At 31.6% G+C, this 16,371-nt stretch overlaps 2 protein-coding genes across 2 annotated transcripts in view; one reads left to right on the forward strand and one right to left on the reverse strand.

The window, feature by feature from the left end:
- LOC149477463 (uncharacterized) overlaps positions 1 to 3,988 on the forward strand; it is a 90,083-nt gene extending 86,095 nt beyond the window's left edge. The window contains exons 5-6 of the mRNA XM_089710942.1: positions 607 to 823; positions 1,114 to 3,988. Coding sequence (XP_089567068.1) covers positions 607 to 823; positions 1,114 to 3,323 — 2,427 coding nt within the window. The 3' untranslated portion in view covers positions 3,324 to 3,988. The remainder of the gene's footprint in view (positions 1 to 606; positions 824 to 1,113) is intronic.
- Positions 3,989 to 5,071: 1,083 nt separating this feature from the next.
- On the reverse strand, positions 5,072 to 9,397 carry LOC149477467 (stress-associated endoplasmic reticulum protein 2). Its single transcript, XM_089710971.1, has 3 exons — positions 9,265 to 9,397; positions 8,322 to 8,435; positions 5,072 to 5,663 (listed from the first exon to the last, which is right to left on the reverse strand). The coding sequence occupies exons 2-3, from the start codon at positions 8,406 to 8,408 to the stop codon at positions 5,556 to 5,558; spliced, it is 195 nt and encodes a 64-aa protein (XP_089567097.1). The 5' UTR covers positions 8,409 to 8,435; positions 9,265 to 9,397; the 3' UTR covers positions 5,072 to 5,555.
- Positions 9,398 to 16,371: the final 6,974 nt, after the last annotated feature.

Consider the following 16,371-nt stretch of genomic DNA (forward strand, 5'->3'; position numbering starts at 1 on the left):
AGCAGTTCATTAACTGGCATTGCTTTTAATTTATGTTCTTAGCGGCTATTAGTTATCATGTATGAGATTAGAATCTAGAAAATTTCTGACTAGGGTTTATTAGATACTGTTATGTGACAGCTCTACTGTGGAAATAATAAATGTTCATAATTTGTTGGGATTTATAACCTTTTCTAAACAAAATATTACCTACTTAGTTACAAAGTATTCAAGAAGGATTTAAAAAATCTCTTGTTGTTAAAAACTAGTTTCAATGATGTGGTTACTACAAAGCTGATGGCAGCAAATTTTTAAAGATGTTGTTTGACTTTCAATGGGCTTGATTTGAAAACCTTAGGAATCAAACAATGAAAATTAAAAATTTATGAATAGATTACGTTTTTTCTCGGTTTTAGTAGAGCAAAAAAATTGAATACCAGCCTATCTATATTATTAAATGTAAGTTCTACGTGTCTTCCCATATATTATTTTGTACATTGACATTGTCGACTTATTTTATTCTATTAGCATTTAGCAATTTATTTTATTGAGTGATTCTTTCGTTCTAACGAAATTATTAACAAGACCTATGGAATAACATTACTAATTAGATCACAAACATTCCAGGAGCTCTTCGTGCCAATCAACACAAAGGGCGAACTCTACGAAGTGTGTCCCGAGGAGCTGTCCCCAGCGGAGTGGGAGGATGCGACTGAAGCGCCCCCTCCAGAAGTGGCAGCTCGAGCGCATCGCCTGCCGCATCTACTTAGTTTGTGGCGGCTGCCGGCGCGCGTGCGTCTGCTCGCGGGGACGGTTCCTATTGAAATGGCGCATGATGTCGGAGGTGAGTGTGCGGGTAGTTACAGAAAGATGACTTACGTTTGACACTGAAATTTCTCTGGATATGATCGAATGGAATCGTTTTAAAGGTTTCTTTTGTAACAATGTGTCATAAGGAAACTTAAATATTAAGCAGCACCAAAACGATAAAAATGAATAGATAAATACTTATATAGAAAATAAAATGATAATACACCTACTCTCTTTTTTAAACCTTCAAAAATTATAAAATCACTATAAATTCGTTAATATATCAAAATGTCATATAATAAATAATGCCTATTTCAATTTCAGATGATCTTCTGTTACGGGCAGCTGTCACCGAGCCAGTACTGGTCATGTGCACTCTACCCGAATACAGCTCCTTATCAACGAGTCCCGGCAAGCAGGTGGACCCTCGATACCACGCGAAGGAGACGCTGCAGCTCCTTCCACTGAACGGCAGCATCAAGGTCCGCCGCACTCAACTCGGCTTCGAAAGTGAGAAGAGAATGTTCCTCTCCGCGCGCCTCCAGAAAGCTCTAACCTTCTGTCAACTCAACGTTGACAACTGGATCAGGCAGATCTCATACGCTAACTCAACCGTCGTCAGCAAAGCGAAGACGGCCGAGGATCTCATTAAGGAAGACCATGAACCGGTCAAATTTGAAAAGGAAAGGAAGTTCACTCTTCAAGGCTTGAAGATTGACACGTCGCGGCTCTTTGGGAAAAGTGAGAAAGTTCTAAGAGACATTCCGGATGAAACAGAAGGGTCTATTATATTTTTAAGTAAGAATGAACTCGAACATATGAATTATGACGTGTACAGCGATGACGAAGGAAAGGATGATAAAAATGATGAAAAAGGTGAACATGAGAACTTATCAAACGATAAGAGCAACGTTTTCAGAGAAGATTCATCACAGAAAAAGGGCAAGTGGTTTAAAAATTTAAAGCTCACAAAGAACTCTGACAAATTGGATGATAAAATAACTGCTATTGAAAATCTAGAGAAATATAGAGATATTAAAGATCCATTCGATCCTCTAGGAGAAAAGCATAGTTCCATAGAAAGATATCAAGACATGGCTAAACTTATTGAAGATAGATTCGGTGTATTAAGGAAAAATGATGGCACAGCCGAAAAGAGTCATTCTTACAAGAGTTTGACGACTTCTTCGTCTGATATGGGTACAAGTCAATGCAGTTCAAACCACAAGAAACCGATACTAACTAAATCCGTTTCAGTCCAAACCGGCATGCCTGATAGTCCTTGTAATGAAGAAGACAGTGGTATCGATATGAAACATGGTCGTAAAAATTTAAGTGTAGACCAAATAAATTATTGCGGATCCATGGAAAGCAGCTCTAGTTCCGGCAGAAAATTAAAATCTCTAGACGAAAATATGCTTAAGAAGTCATCGGCAACAAAATCATCAACACATCTAGAGAGACGGCAAAGAATACAACCTGACTTGATACCGGAGAAAGCTATGGTTAAATCAGAATCCTACAACCAAATACAAAGTTGTGAGGATATTGTGAAGTTTGGAGCAGGATCTATGTACAACGATAGTGACTTCGAAATAAATTATAAACAACATTCGTTTATCACGGAAAAATTGTGTTCAGAATTTCACGTGAAAACAAAGCGAGTTCTAAGCAAGTCCACTTCTAATTTGTTACACCCCAAGAAAACCACTGATAAAAAAGAGGCCAGTAACAGTAACAGCATGCCTACTAAAACTGAACGTTCTGGTAGTAACGAGAGGATTGTCAACTTCAGGAAAAAGATCGATAAGCCAAGAGCGCCGACTCCCCGTTCAGAAATAGACGACGACCCACCCCCAGTAGACATATCAGAAGAAGAACCTCAAATTCAAAAGAAAGTAAGGCGTTCAATCTCTTCAATTCAAAAACGAAAATTACCTGTGATAGAAGACTTGCCGTACGGACAAGTAGCAGACGCAGTGCATGTTGAAGAGGAAATCATAGACTCTGATTCCAGTTGCGACAACATTTATGCGGAAATCTGTACTCCTCCGAACGGCAATAAAACCAGTGATGAAGACTACGACTCCAATGTAGATGTCTTAGCCAATGACCCTGTGATTTGTAACGTTAAAAAAGAAGTGATCACACGCAACGATGAAAGAGCACGACTCATGATAGACAATCTAGAAAATCCGTTTAGACACATTGAAGTTGTTGTTATTGAAAAGAACACTGATTTCGATCTAGACAATTCTAGCCTCGCATCCAGTGATTTTGATGAGACGGGAAGCAAGAACGACGTATCTATAGTAGATTCGTGGGAGCGGGATAAAGTGAAACAGGCAGAACCAAAACTTCACGCAATTAGATTAGAAATTACTAGCAATATGGATGATTATCCCGAGAGCCACAGTCAAAGTTTAGATAGAACAGAGATCCACTTAGGTAAAGATAATGTTGTTAGTTTTAGTAACAGTATCCATTTGAATGGTACATATCCCAACGAGGCCATTTATGATACTTTAAAATAGGTTTAATGTAAGTCACAATTATTAGTCATATATAGCAAATTGTGTCGCCTTCATAATTCGTCCATAGTTACGCTTATAATATTCTCTATCATACACATAACTATATAAAAACTCCCCAATGAAAATATATGTTATATAAATATAAATAAAATAAATATTCCTATAATACATCATTTGGATAGAATATTATGTTTGCAGCTGTTATTTACAATCTTCAAATAGAAACAGTTATTGAACGAACAAGCTTATGTTTTTTTTAAATTAGACTAAGTTATAAGTACTTCTTGGCAATAGAATATTAACACATTGTAGCCTAGCAAGTGTCATATTACAAGATTTATTCGAAAGGCATGTAAGAAAATCATGTGGCAGGTGATGTAAGAAAATTAAGGTTGTATTCACTTTTATTGACACGAAGTGTCCGAGTTTAGCACTATCACGTTACTAATTTTAGAAGCACCTATCTGGACACACAAAAAAGTTTTGTTTTTTAACATACTTTATGTATATGACTTTTTGACCACTCTGAAATTAACTTATTAAAGAAGACTGTATGGTTTATTAAACTAAATTGCTTTTTATGTAATACTTAGTAGTTAAAAAAAAATATTTTCATAAAATGGAATTTATTTCTTAAATTTCCCAACATATAAAATAAATAGGTATATAGTAAAGATAATGCTTAAATCTATTTATAGTTTACACATATAAATAGATTTAAGCATTATCAATTACTAAAATTCGGAATGGTCAAAAAGTCAAGGACCTTGCAATTATATGAATCAAATGTTGCTAGTGTAAAATATAACATTAAAAAATGTTAAAATATATATGTCATGACTATATAATCCTATCTAGTCTATAAAGTATCTATTAAATTTAAGAGTAATATATCTAATTTACATTGGCAACATGTTTTTTGTCTCAGTTTTAATTACATATTTAAAAATATTTACACAATACTAATGAAGTATATTCTATCACAATAAACATAGGTGCTACTTTAGGTGCTCAATTTTAATTATTTTATTTTTATATGCTTATTACTTCCTTGAATATTTACAGGATTTGTAGGATAAATATAAGAATAGATTGTGCAATAGTTACGGGCTGAAATACTTTCTCTCAATTGATATTATTTAATGTGTTTTGGAAAATTATTGTATTTAAAGCCTAAACTAAAATTGAAAGGAAAAAGTAGCCTGCATTATTTTGTACTGAATTTAATCCGCCATTTTGTCATAAAGAAGCTCAACATCTTGCTGTCTCGTTCTAAGTTACCTGATAATTACAGTGTTTAAGCGAGACGGCGAGAGTTCTGAGCTTCAACAGAATATCTATATTTTTAATATTGCCTGCAATGTTTTGTGTAATAAGCATATATTTAAGTTAAACATATCACATGACACTAATGTAAATTGTTTGTACTATATAGTTTATTATGTATCTAGATAAAATATTTTATAAGCCTGAAGCTCTCAAAATTTAATGTTTAAATTGTGAAAAACAAATAAACGCAACACCTACCAATTAAAATGACTTTTATTTTATCTGTTATATACCATTTGATTAAAGATTTTTGAACTTAACTATGTCCTTTTTAAGATGCAATAAAAGAGGTGAGTTTATTCTAGTTCACGAAGTGATAAGTGATTACCAGACCGTAAGTAGGTACTACATTTATATGATGTACTTAGCTTGATTTTTTAAGTGAACATTCATGGGGTATCAATAAAAAAAAACAAATATTTCGACAAATATACTGTATTTAATCAAATAAATTACAATTAAAAATTAAAAATAAAACCGACATATAATTTCGCAGTGGGGCGGATTAAAATAATTTCATTGTACAATAAAATGAATTACTTATATCATCCATCGATACGCGTTGTGCGTTAGATTGGAAATAAAATTAAGGAATGGAGAATATTTCAAATGCTAAATTCTTAATATTAAACGTCAATTTACAATATACAAGAATATAGTACATTATATGCATTCTGAGATTAACTGCACTTATATAAAAAACCGATGCATTATATTATCTATGTAGACTTGCATATACTGTATGCACTAGGCTTAAGTCTAATTTGACAGGAGTAATATTTTTATTATCTGTGGCGAGAAAAGTTGTCTATAGTCTGAGCAGAGGTCAAAGGAGGTCATGGAAAGTTTTTGAATGAAGTATGTAGATGCCACAGGTGGGTTTCTATTAAATTGGGATCACAGTTAGGCAAGTCTTATAGATTGTATGAGTTGGAAGACAGCGGAGCCACAGACAACGAAGATGAAGAGTGCTAAGAGCCAGGGCGAGACGGGGTATTGGTCTTCCTTTTCCTGTAACAAAAAAATAATTATTATAACAACGTAACAATACCATTTAATACAAGAGCCCTCGACGGCCAGACATTCCTTTCTTTAATAAAGTTGAAAGTTTCTCTGTATATGTCTCCGATACAGATAAGAACGACTAGCGATTATCAAGTCTGGGTTGTGGTTACTTTGGCAGGAAACAGGTAGTAAGGGTGTATAAAATTGTACCTAACTTTCATTATAGTTTAAAAGCTAAATTTTATATATGTTACTTGGGGACCTATAAAAAGATGTTACCTTAAGAGCCAGACAGTTTTCATGGTTCTTACATCTAGCCAGACACATAGCCCATTTATTTTATTTTATACTAGATTTCCGCCCGCGGCTTCGCCCGCGTTTGCAAAGGAAAACCCGCATAGTTCCCGTTCCCGTGGGATTTCCGGGATAAAAACTATCCTATGTGTTAATCCAAGTTACCCTCTATATGTGTGCTAAATTTCATTGTAATCGGTTCAGTAGTTTTTACGTGAAAGAGTAACAAACATCCATACATCCATACATCCATACATCCATACAAACTTTCGCCTTTATAATATATATTAGACTTTTTCCTCTACTGTACCAAAGGTTGTCTGGAAGAAATCGCTCTAAAGCGATAAGACCGCCATTTGTACTTAGTTTAAGCTATATTTAAGTGTCTGTATTTCTTTTTTATTCTCTTTAAGTGCAATAAAGAATTTATAAATAAAAATAAATAAATAAAATATGGTGACACAATAATATTAATAAAGTACAGACATGTCCAACAGAATATAGCATGCAAAAATGTTCATGAGGTTTTCCAAAAAAAATCAAATTTATCATTTGGAGATAAATAATTGATTACGAAAATTCTCATAATCAGTAAAATAAAAATCAATAACACACAATCTCTCTATATCTTTACAATGCCACATGTGGCATTTTAAATACAAAAGATAATTCATAAATTTCATTTGATTTTCAAGGTGAAATACCTTATGTGGAATTCTAAGAACTCAAAAAATTATAATTTCAACACATTTTAAGAAAATAGTTTTAATAAAAAGTAAAAATTAAACTTTTTTTTTTAATAGCAGTGTAAAAATGAGCAAAGGAATATTTGGGACATCCAATGCTAAATGGTCATTCTCTTCAACAAAAACCTACAGAAATATTAAAAATCACTACATAGTATAAAACAAAGTCGCTTTCTCTGTCCCTATGTATGCTTTAATCTTTAAAACTACGCAACGGATTTTGATGCGGTTTTTTTTAATAGATAGAGTGATTGAAGAGGAAGGTTTTAGTATATAATTTATTATGTTTTAGACAAAGCGGACGAAGCCGCGAGCGGAAAGCTAGTTAAATATAAGAAGTATTTCTAATGATCATATCAAACTCATTTTAGATGTGGATAATTAATGCTATTGAGCTATGTTTTAATTAAAATTCTGAGTATTTCCCAGATAATTTTGTATATGAATATTTTAAAAATTAAAACATGTTAAACAAAGGTTTAAACATAGGAATTTGTTTCAATATTAAACCTAACATTAATAATTAAAACTAAAGCTGTAAATAGGAAGCATAATATTATGTTTTGATCAATAGTTTCAATGTGACCACCTCCTCGGTACAGTGGTTGACGCGTGAGCGTAACACCGAGGGGTACTGGGTTCGATTCCCAGTGGAGACGAAGAAAAAAAAATGTCTTGGTCTGGTAGGACACAGAAGGCTGATCACCTACTTGTCCCTAAAGGAAATCGATGAGTGAAACAGATGTATAATGCACCTGCCCCTTACCCCACTTGGGGACACAGGACTTCACTTAATAGTTTCATTTAAGAAAATAAAATGTAACGGTTACACTATGTAAAACCCAATCACAAGTAAAACTGCAGTTATAATTAATAATTTTATAAGATTTGTCATTTTGACCTTTGATAACTTATGAAAATATGTATTGAACTATTTAATATATACATTTAAATTATAAATCTTAATGATTCGACTTAACACATAATATTAATATTATAATTTAATTAGGTAACTGCTCAAATATTTCAAATGTCAATTATTCTGATAATTTTTTACTAATTTAAAATAATTTTTCTGTATCTATATTTGATGATGTGAACTCGCTTTTATGCAAAGTGCAACATCATAGCAGTCCTCGAGTGCCACACGTATTTTTTTAGCTAGTATCTTACAGAAGTACTATTTATTTATTTATTTATTTATTCATACTTTATTGCTCTGACAAAACTTAACTAGGAACTTAATCTAATTATAAATTAAAACAAATGGCGGTATTATCGCTAAATAGCGATTTCTTCCAGACAACCAGACGTACGAAAGGAAGTTAGTTTGAGGAGAGGAATAGGGCAAAGCATAAATATAATAAGTAAGAATATATTAATATGTAACTATAAGATTATCGAGAAATACAATATATATATACTATATTTGGAAAACTTGGATTTTCAACCAGTGGCCGCTGAGGGACCTAGGAATATATCTGATTCCAGAAGAGCTAGTAACAAATTATATTTTGACTATGCCTTATTAGATCTACTGTATTCAGTACTCTTAACTACAAGTGAAAACGAGTAAAGACTTATAAACAATATAAAATAAAGTATAATTAAAAAAGAAACTAACCTTTGTTGTTTTTGGTACATTCCCTCTCATTGTGATATTTTTGCTGGCGATCTCGTTAGCAATACGCATCCTCTGTTTTGGCGCCATTTTAAATGATTACCAGTTATATTTGTCCTGAAATTAGTTATTTTTCATTTAATAACATGATAAAACAAGAAGGATAAAACTAAATAGTAATGCTAGCTGTTTTGCAATACTTTTACTTTCAGGTGATGTTTTATTTTAGTTGTAAAACTTTAAATCTTAAGATGAAAGGAAATTAGAAAGTGTTTTAGTAAAAAATGGTAATGTGGTTGTAATATGTAACATCAAAACTTTGATGGTGTACTTAGCATATTTAAATGTATATACGTATATTATAAATTAAAATTAATCTACACATATATTAAATTAATTAATAAACATAGATATATTATATGTCTGTGTACATGAAATGTGTATGAAACATGAATGAATATATTTTTAATAACGAAACTGAATGAGCTATGAATAACATATTGACAATGTAACAATTTTCTATTTTTACCAGGTCAATATCAATAAAATGTTTAATTTCTATATGTGACGAACAACTCTCAAGTAAGCAGTGTTTTACAGTATAATAAGATCTGTTTTCCAAAGTTATTACGATTGAAATCCATAACAATACGTTGGAAATTTTGTGTACGTGTTACCGCAAGCATATTGAAACCAAAGGATATTCAAAACACTAGCCACGTTACACGTATAGCTATTTAGCACTGCGTAGTTAATTAAATAACCTGATTTTATCGGATTTTCCACCAATTTTATACTTAATCAGACAAATCACAATCATCTATTAGGTACAAGTTTCTAGAAAACAACGTACGTAAAATGTAATAACACCGCACAACCGTTACAAAAACAATTTATTACTACAACATGCATATAATTTACGTGAATAAAAGGTATTTATACTCACAATGATTAAAAAATTAAAGGCTTTACAGCCTAGCCGTGCACAAACTGTTGACACGTATGTAAAAGTGAAACTCGATTATAATCCAGCAAAGCAAAACTAATTTTCTGAAATGTCAAAAGAACAACACGTCGCGTCTATACGTCATTTATGTTGATCATTGATGTTTATGACAGGTGCTACCATTAATTTTATTTAATTGAAATAAACAAAAACAAGTTTTATTTTCATGGTTAAATACATCATACTATTGATAATTAATTAAAAATATATTTACATCTATACAAAAAGTTTGAACCAAGTTTTAATTTTCACATACTTAATATTAGTTTTATTCCTATAGTAGAGCCATTTTAATAGGCAACATTTGACAGTTCAACAAAATTCAACAACGTAACCTAGTAACGACGACATAGAATAACATGATATTTCGTTTTGTTAGAACTGCACATTTGCTTAACTTTTTTCAATTACGATTACATATTTATAATAATAATGACCGATACAACTAATTTTAGGATTTGATTTTACTGATAAACCATTCTAAACATAATAAACAATTTCTGATTTAAAGAACTGACGTCGCTACAATTTTGTGTCAATAAACCTTTTTTCTTTTTAAATACCAGAGACGTTACTCTAAAAATCGAAATCTGACATCTAGAATCGAATGCATTGATTACTTGGGAATAAAAATAAAAAAATGATCATAAATTATTGACATGTGTTTCAAGTTCGATTGACAAATGTTTCAAGTTCGTATCGATTAATTCACTTTAATCATGGACTAATAGCTACGATGTTTTTAAGCAGGTTACCACCCTATGAAGATAAAATTGATAGACGTCAAATGTTGCCTATTAAATTGGCTCGACAATAAGTTGCCATATATTAAAATTATAAATACTTATGACGTGTTAAAATTAAAAACACTATGAAAAAATTAATAAAAATAATAATCAAAAGATATGTACTTCTTTTGATTATTATTATTTCTTTCATTCACTTTTTTATCATAAAATAAAGTAAAATATAATTAATTATAGTGCCATCTATGTGACAATCTAATGTACTATTTAAACTACCTATATAATGTTCTAGTACCATTTTTTGAGTTGAAGTGATATCTCTATTTGGCAACAGATGGCGCTGTAACAACTTTTTACTTAATTTAAATTACATACAAAAATATTGTGTACATAATATTATTTATTTTTGTCTCTTATTCACATTGAAGCAATAAATTGTATATAAATAAGGTTTCTGTATCATTATCAGGGCGAAATAATAATCTTTTAATATGTAATGTAAAGGGGAAGAAGCAGTGAAGACAAGAGCAAGAGTGAAGAGCATGATGCATTAGATATGAGTATAAATGCATGATGAAGACGCACTTGAGCTAGCACGAGCTCTTCCATGCACTGTAATGGTCATAATTAAATTTAAATATAATTACATATTATGAATTACCTATCTGTGATAAAAGTAATTTAATTTTATATACTTACATTCAATAAAATAATATTATCTTAGACCTTGCATAGCACAGGCGGACCCATCGAATAGCAGTGACTACGAAACAGTAGGCTATTTTTTCTTTAAAATACAATATTATCTCATTTCATTCAAGTAGGTAGGTACTAGGTAGTAGGTACCTATGTATTTAAATGATCTAAATATATACACCGTGACTATACCTTTATTTTTAATGCATAAAGGGAACGTTTCGATCACGTCATCCCACCACCATGGACCAACAAAAAACTATCCACTAGGTACTGACTATCTACATGATTCATTTAAAAAAAGTAGTCTACAAATCGCAAAACATATAACACATAATTTGACCAATCCATTGTAAGTAGTTGAATACGAATAGGCCACTGGTCCTTTGGAGGGTGGTAGCAGGTGGCAACCAAAATAACCTTTGGAAATTTCCAGTAGGTACCTAAATTTGGAAAATAATCTTTATTTATTTCGTACATGTCTTTTATTTCTTTCATTATCTGTTGATCACAATAAAAATAAAGAAATTGCCCATGGAACTATAGTCATACTATGAAATTGCCCAATTAATTTGGTTCCAAAAACTACAATACAAAAATAGAACAATTACAACCTAATTCATATTATAATCTGTAGCAACCCTCAAGACAAAGACAGTACGATGTCCACAAGACTGAGACGTCAATACTCCAAGGATGCAGGATATCGTATTACAATTTTAGCCAATAGTAACTCAGTATATCCTGTCCCCTGATCCTTGAAATCTGATTGGTTAGAATAGATAGGTTACGCCTATACTGTCAATTTGAAGTGCGCGCTTCAAGTGTGAACTGCTAAATTGGAATTATATCGAAATGTCGACAATTTGATCGCGTTTGAATGGTTTATGTGTACAATTTTGTTTTGAATAATGTAGGTAGAGATAATGTAAAGTAATGTTTAACGATGGGGTTTTATAAATTGTGGACATGTGATTGTAACAAAAGATAATTGATATTATATCTACAATAGTTAACTAATGAATAATATACGTTTATTACGTACCTATCTAATAAGTACCTAATAATTATATCTATGAAGTGTAGGTATCTACTTACATTACGATTCTAAATACTTTATAAAATTTGATATTGATTTTTTCATATTTAGTCCTTGAAATCTTAATTTATTAACTTACAGAAAAAGAAAATACAATCTAGACCCGATTCAAATCCCTACAATAACATTTAGTTGGTAGTTAGTGACATGAATAGCCTTGTTAGTTGTTAACTGTAATAACTAATAGGTACCTAACGATTATCGTCAATGATCTACACCTGTCTCTACATCGTAATTCGTATAGAACACCGGCAGCGGCTAGCTTCCAATAAAAAATATACCTATAATAAGTTCCCTGATATCTAAACGTATTGGTATTGGTATACTTGAAACAAAAATAAGGTACCTAAGTATATGTACCTATAAAAAGTGATTGCAATTAATTTTGTATTGCTCTACATTCCACATACCTACGTTATTAGGTACTTTATTTTTAAACTATATTGGCTCTACTAAATACTTTCGAACACTGTTTTCTAAAATACTTACCTACCAATTTCAAATAACAATCATAACAAGTATATAATTACAATTATGACTATCTCTACACATCCTTAAACAGCTACATAAAATATCTAAGTATTCCCACAGCTTAGAAAAAAGGTCGCGTCGGTCGGGCGCCGGCTTGCAAATATACCCTAAGATAACATCTCTGCGAAATTCTGCCTGTATTTATTCACTTGAAGGCTGGGGTGGGTTCGTACTGCTAATGTAGGCACCTACCTATAACAAATATATCTATAAGAAGTAAGTTCTTTGGTAGGGCTACTGCAGTAGATATAGGTAAAAAGATTTTTTGTTAGTTCGTAGTAAGATATGATCGATTTAAGTTCTATGTTTTTATAATTAACTTCACTTATAATATAATACCTAATCTTAAGGTTACTACTTAGTACAAGTACTAAGTAGTAACCTTAAGATAGTAAGTTTACTATATAGGCCGTGGAAATTAACATTAAATTCGCAAAGCACGATGTAGATTTGAATTTTTGGTATGTTGTTTGGATCAGTTAGGGTGATGTAAATCCCAATTTGCAACTTCGAAAAAGTTGTGCTCGCTGCGCACCACGTGATAAACTGCGAAAATTTTGGACTTTTTTCACTTTTTGCTCTAAAAGTCATAAACTATGCGTTTCCGACAAGTATGATTCAGTACATAAATTAAGGTTATTAAATTTGCAACAATTTAAGCCTAACCGCAGCTCTCTAAACCTTATAACGACTAAACTGTGGCCATTCGAAGATGGTTCATTTTTCCCGAAATATTGAAATTTTTAGTTTTGCTCCCGTTTGAAGCAAAATATTGGCAAAAACCGCTCGTTCTATGAGAAGTTCGTATAATAAAGTTGTAGTGCATTTAATTTTCTTTCATAAGAGCATAGAATTGTCTAAATTGTCTGTGAGACAAATATTTCACACACAATATCTGAAAAACAAAAAGAAGGTAGAAATAGATTTTTAAAGAATTGAAACTGAGAGCATATAAAATCATAAAAAGAATAATACTTTTTCATTTGCAGGATAGGTAATTAACAAAATTACAAAATTTGGGAAAGTAGGAAAAAAGATTATACGCAAATAATAAACTGCGAAAATTTTGGACTTTTTTCACTTTTTGCTCTAAAAGTCATAAACTATGCGTTTCCGACAAGTATGATTCAGTACATAAATTAAGGTTATTAAATTTGCAACAATTTAAGCCTAATTAAAGCTCTCTAAATCTTATAGCGACTAAACTGTGGCCATTCGAAGATGGTTCATTTTTCCCGAAATATTGAAATTTTTAGTTTTGCTCCCGTTTGAACCAAAATATTGGCAAAAACCGCTCGTTCTATGAGAAAGTCGTATAATAAAGTTGTAGTGCATTTAATTTTCTTTCATTAGAGCATAGAACAAAGTCTGTGAGACAAATAGTTCACTCACAATATCTGAAAAACAAAAAGAAGGTAGAAATAGATTTTTAAAGAATTGAAACTGAGGGCATATAAAATCATAAAAAGGATAATACTTTTTCATTTGCAGGATAGGTAATTAACAAAATTACAAAGATAATTAATTTGCAACAATTTAAGCCTAACCGCAGCTCTCTAAACCTTATAACAACTAATCTGTGGCCTTTCAAAGATAGTCAGTTATTCCCGAAATTTTCAAATTTTTAGTTTTGCTCCCGTTTGAACCAAAATATTGGCAAAACCGCTCGTTCTATGAGAAGGTCATAAAATAAAGTTGTAGAAAATTTAATTTTGTAAAATTCAAATCTACATCGTGCTTTGCGAATTTAGGGTTTTTTAGTGTCGATTTCTACTGGCCTAATAGGTACCTACACTTTAATAAATACATCATTATAGGTCTATTGCCCATTGTGCCCTAGCCATAAGACAGTCGTAGAAATAGTAATAGGTACTACCTATTATAAATTATTTTTTAATTGTTTTACTACCTATATAGCATCAACATTTTTATTTACATGATGATAATATTTAAGATAATATTATTGTTTTCTATCGATGAAAATCAGTCAACTATATGAACCAATCTGTGTGCAATAACATGTCTTGTTATAATAATCGACAAAGACCTTTCACTGCAATACTTAGGTATTAGGTATTATACTTAGGTATTATCTGCATATTTTTAACGTTAAAAAGAAAACAAAAAACTCCAGCAGATTTTGCGTGATTGCATAACAAACAGACACCCATTCTCTCAAATATTGCACAAAACCTTTTATAATCTGTATTATGTCGCAACTGTCAAAGGAGGATCGATATAAGGCATGGAAACGGAAAATCCCTTTAAAATAAGCTCTAAATAAGTAGAAAATGTTTTATCAGATTGCTAAGAGATCTGTTTTATTTTTACCTGTTTTTAAGTATTTTTTTACATTGTGTCGATGAAAAAGCTTACATTAAGTGACGTTTTTTTTGTATTTTATTTCTTTTATAGTCATCCGATGAAACTTTTAGAAACTCCTATGCAATATAAAGAAGGTCCTAGCCCTAGGTCCTATATATCCTCGCCTAATAGTGTCTAAAAACGAAAGGAAACATAAAAATTGGTACAATTGCAATTACTTATGACCTAACTTTAAGCTATAAATAAAATTGAATGTTAGGTATCAGCTCATTGCTCAGAAAAATACATACCTACGTGCCATAAAATTAATGTACTTCAAAAAACCTTCATGTAAATCTTTCAACAATTTTTAACAACCAAAACTTGTCTATGGTCTCGTATTTTTTTACACGGCAACACTGGCTAACTTTTTAATTTTTTTCCCGCCCTTCCGCCTGATTGGAATTCTGACGGCTCATCACGTAATGCAAGGAGCCGGCCCACAACGATGAAAATTGACCAAAATCCGATTTCGCAGTTTTATTGTGAAATAACCATGACCATGAGGGTGTGTGGCCTTCATAAATATTTGACATGATCTAAGTAAAAATGCATTTGAGCATCTATAATATTTTTGCGTGAAGAATTTCACGATTTTTTTCTAAATAGGTCTACACTGCGTACCTGTGTACCTACTACCTATGGTATGAGGATGTATGATACGTATTATGACTCCTTGTTTTTTTTTTTAATTCAGAATAGGTAAATTTAAATAATATTAGCCCGTGTCTCTACATATTGCCTTATTTTGTTAATACATAGGTAATTAGTAATTACTAATTAGTTTAATACAAATTAGTAGGTACATAAGCAGATAGTAATCTTCAATTTCCTCCTTCATGCTTCTACTTCATTTTCATGAACTAAAGGAAGGGCTTTTGTTTAAGAAAATTATTCTCTGTGATGTACTTAATTTATTATCTGGTTGTTAACCTGTAAGGAAAGATTTACCTGTATAAAACAAGACAATTTTATTTTATACGTGGTGTCGAAAGGCTTGGAGTTATGGAATATAATATTAACCTCCTTTTTTTGAAGTCGGATAAAACACGAATTTTTTCATTAGACGCATTTCATAGAAAATGCATTGCACTAAAATATAGGTACAAGATTTCTCCTAAACAAAAACAAACCACAATCTTAACCTATTTACGAAACGAAATCAATTGTTTCACAAACAACTGAAGGGAAAGTAAACCATTGCTCAAATAATAAAAAAAAAAAAAACAAAATGGCGTCGGGTTTTGGCGCCAAAAGACAACCGTCGCCGGCCGAGACGCGCGAGTGATCGGATTATCCTTCTGTTTGTATTTAAACTATTTTTTCCCAATTTTGTGCATTTTCCGCATGTTTGCACGGATTTATTTAACTCCTGATGATTGTTACAGATAAACATGTTTTTTTTATTAATCCTACTAAAGATGTTTGAACATAGTCTACGAACGTAGGAAAGGTAGTTAGGTGCAGATAAAATCGTCTGTAAATTGCAATAGTGGTCGAAGGTTTTTACACGCTTTATATTAGCTTCACCTGTATGTTTGTAACCGACTTCTTTGGGCGCGATTTTGACCCACTTTAAACGGCCAGATTTCGTTCAAACTTTGTAGATTT

The sequence above is a fragment of the Colias philodice genome, chromosome 25 (assembly GCF_061535455.1).
Source record: "Colias philodice isolate Cphi_HAF_F1 chromosome 25, ilColPhil1 Martin Lab GWU primary, whole genome shotgun sequence".
In the NCBI taxonomy this organism is placed as follows: Eukaryota; Metazoa; Arthropoda; class Insecta; order Lepidoptera; family Pieridae; genus Colias; species Colias philodice.

What these genes read in the sequence shown, in the direction of transcription:
- LOC149477467 (XM_089710971.1), bottom strand. Translation starts at nt 8,408, where the DNA reads ATGGCGCCAAAACAGAGGATGCGTATTGCTAACGAGATCGCCAGCAAA. An exon ending in ATGTACCAAAAACAACAAAG is followed by an intron (nt 5,664 to 8,321) that starts GTTAGTTTCTTT and finishes TTTTTGTTACAG; the next exon opens with GAAAAGGAAGACCAATACCC.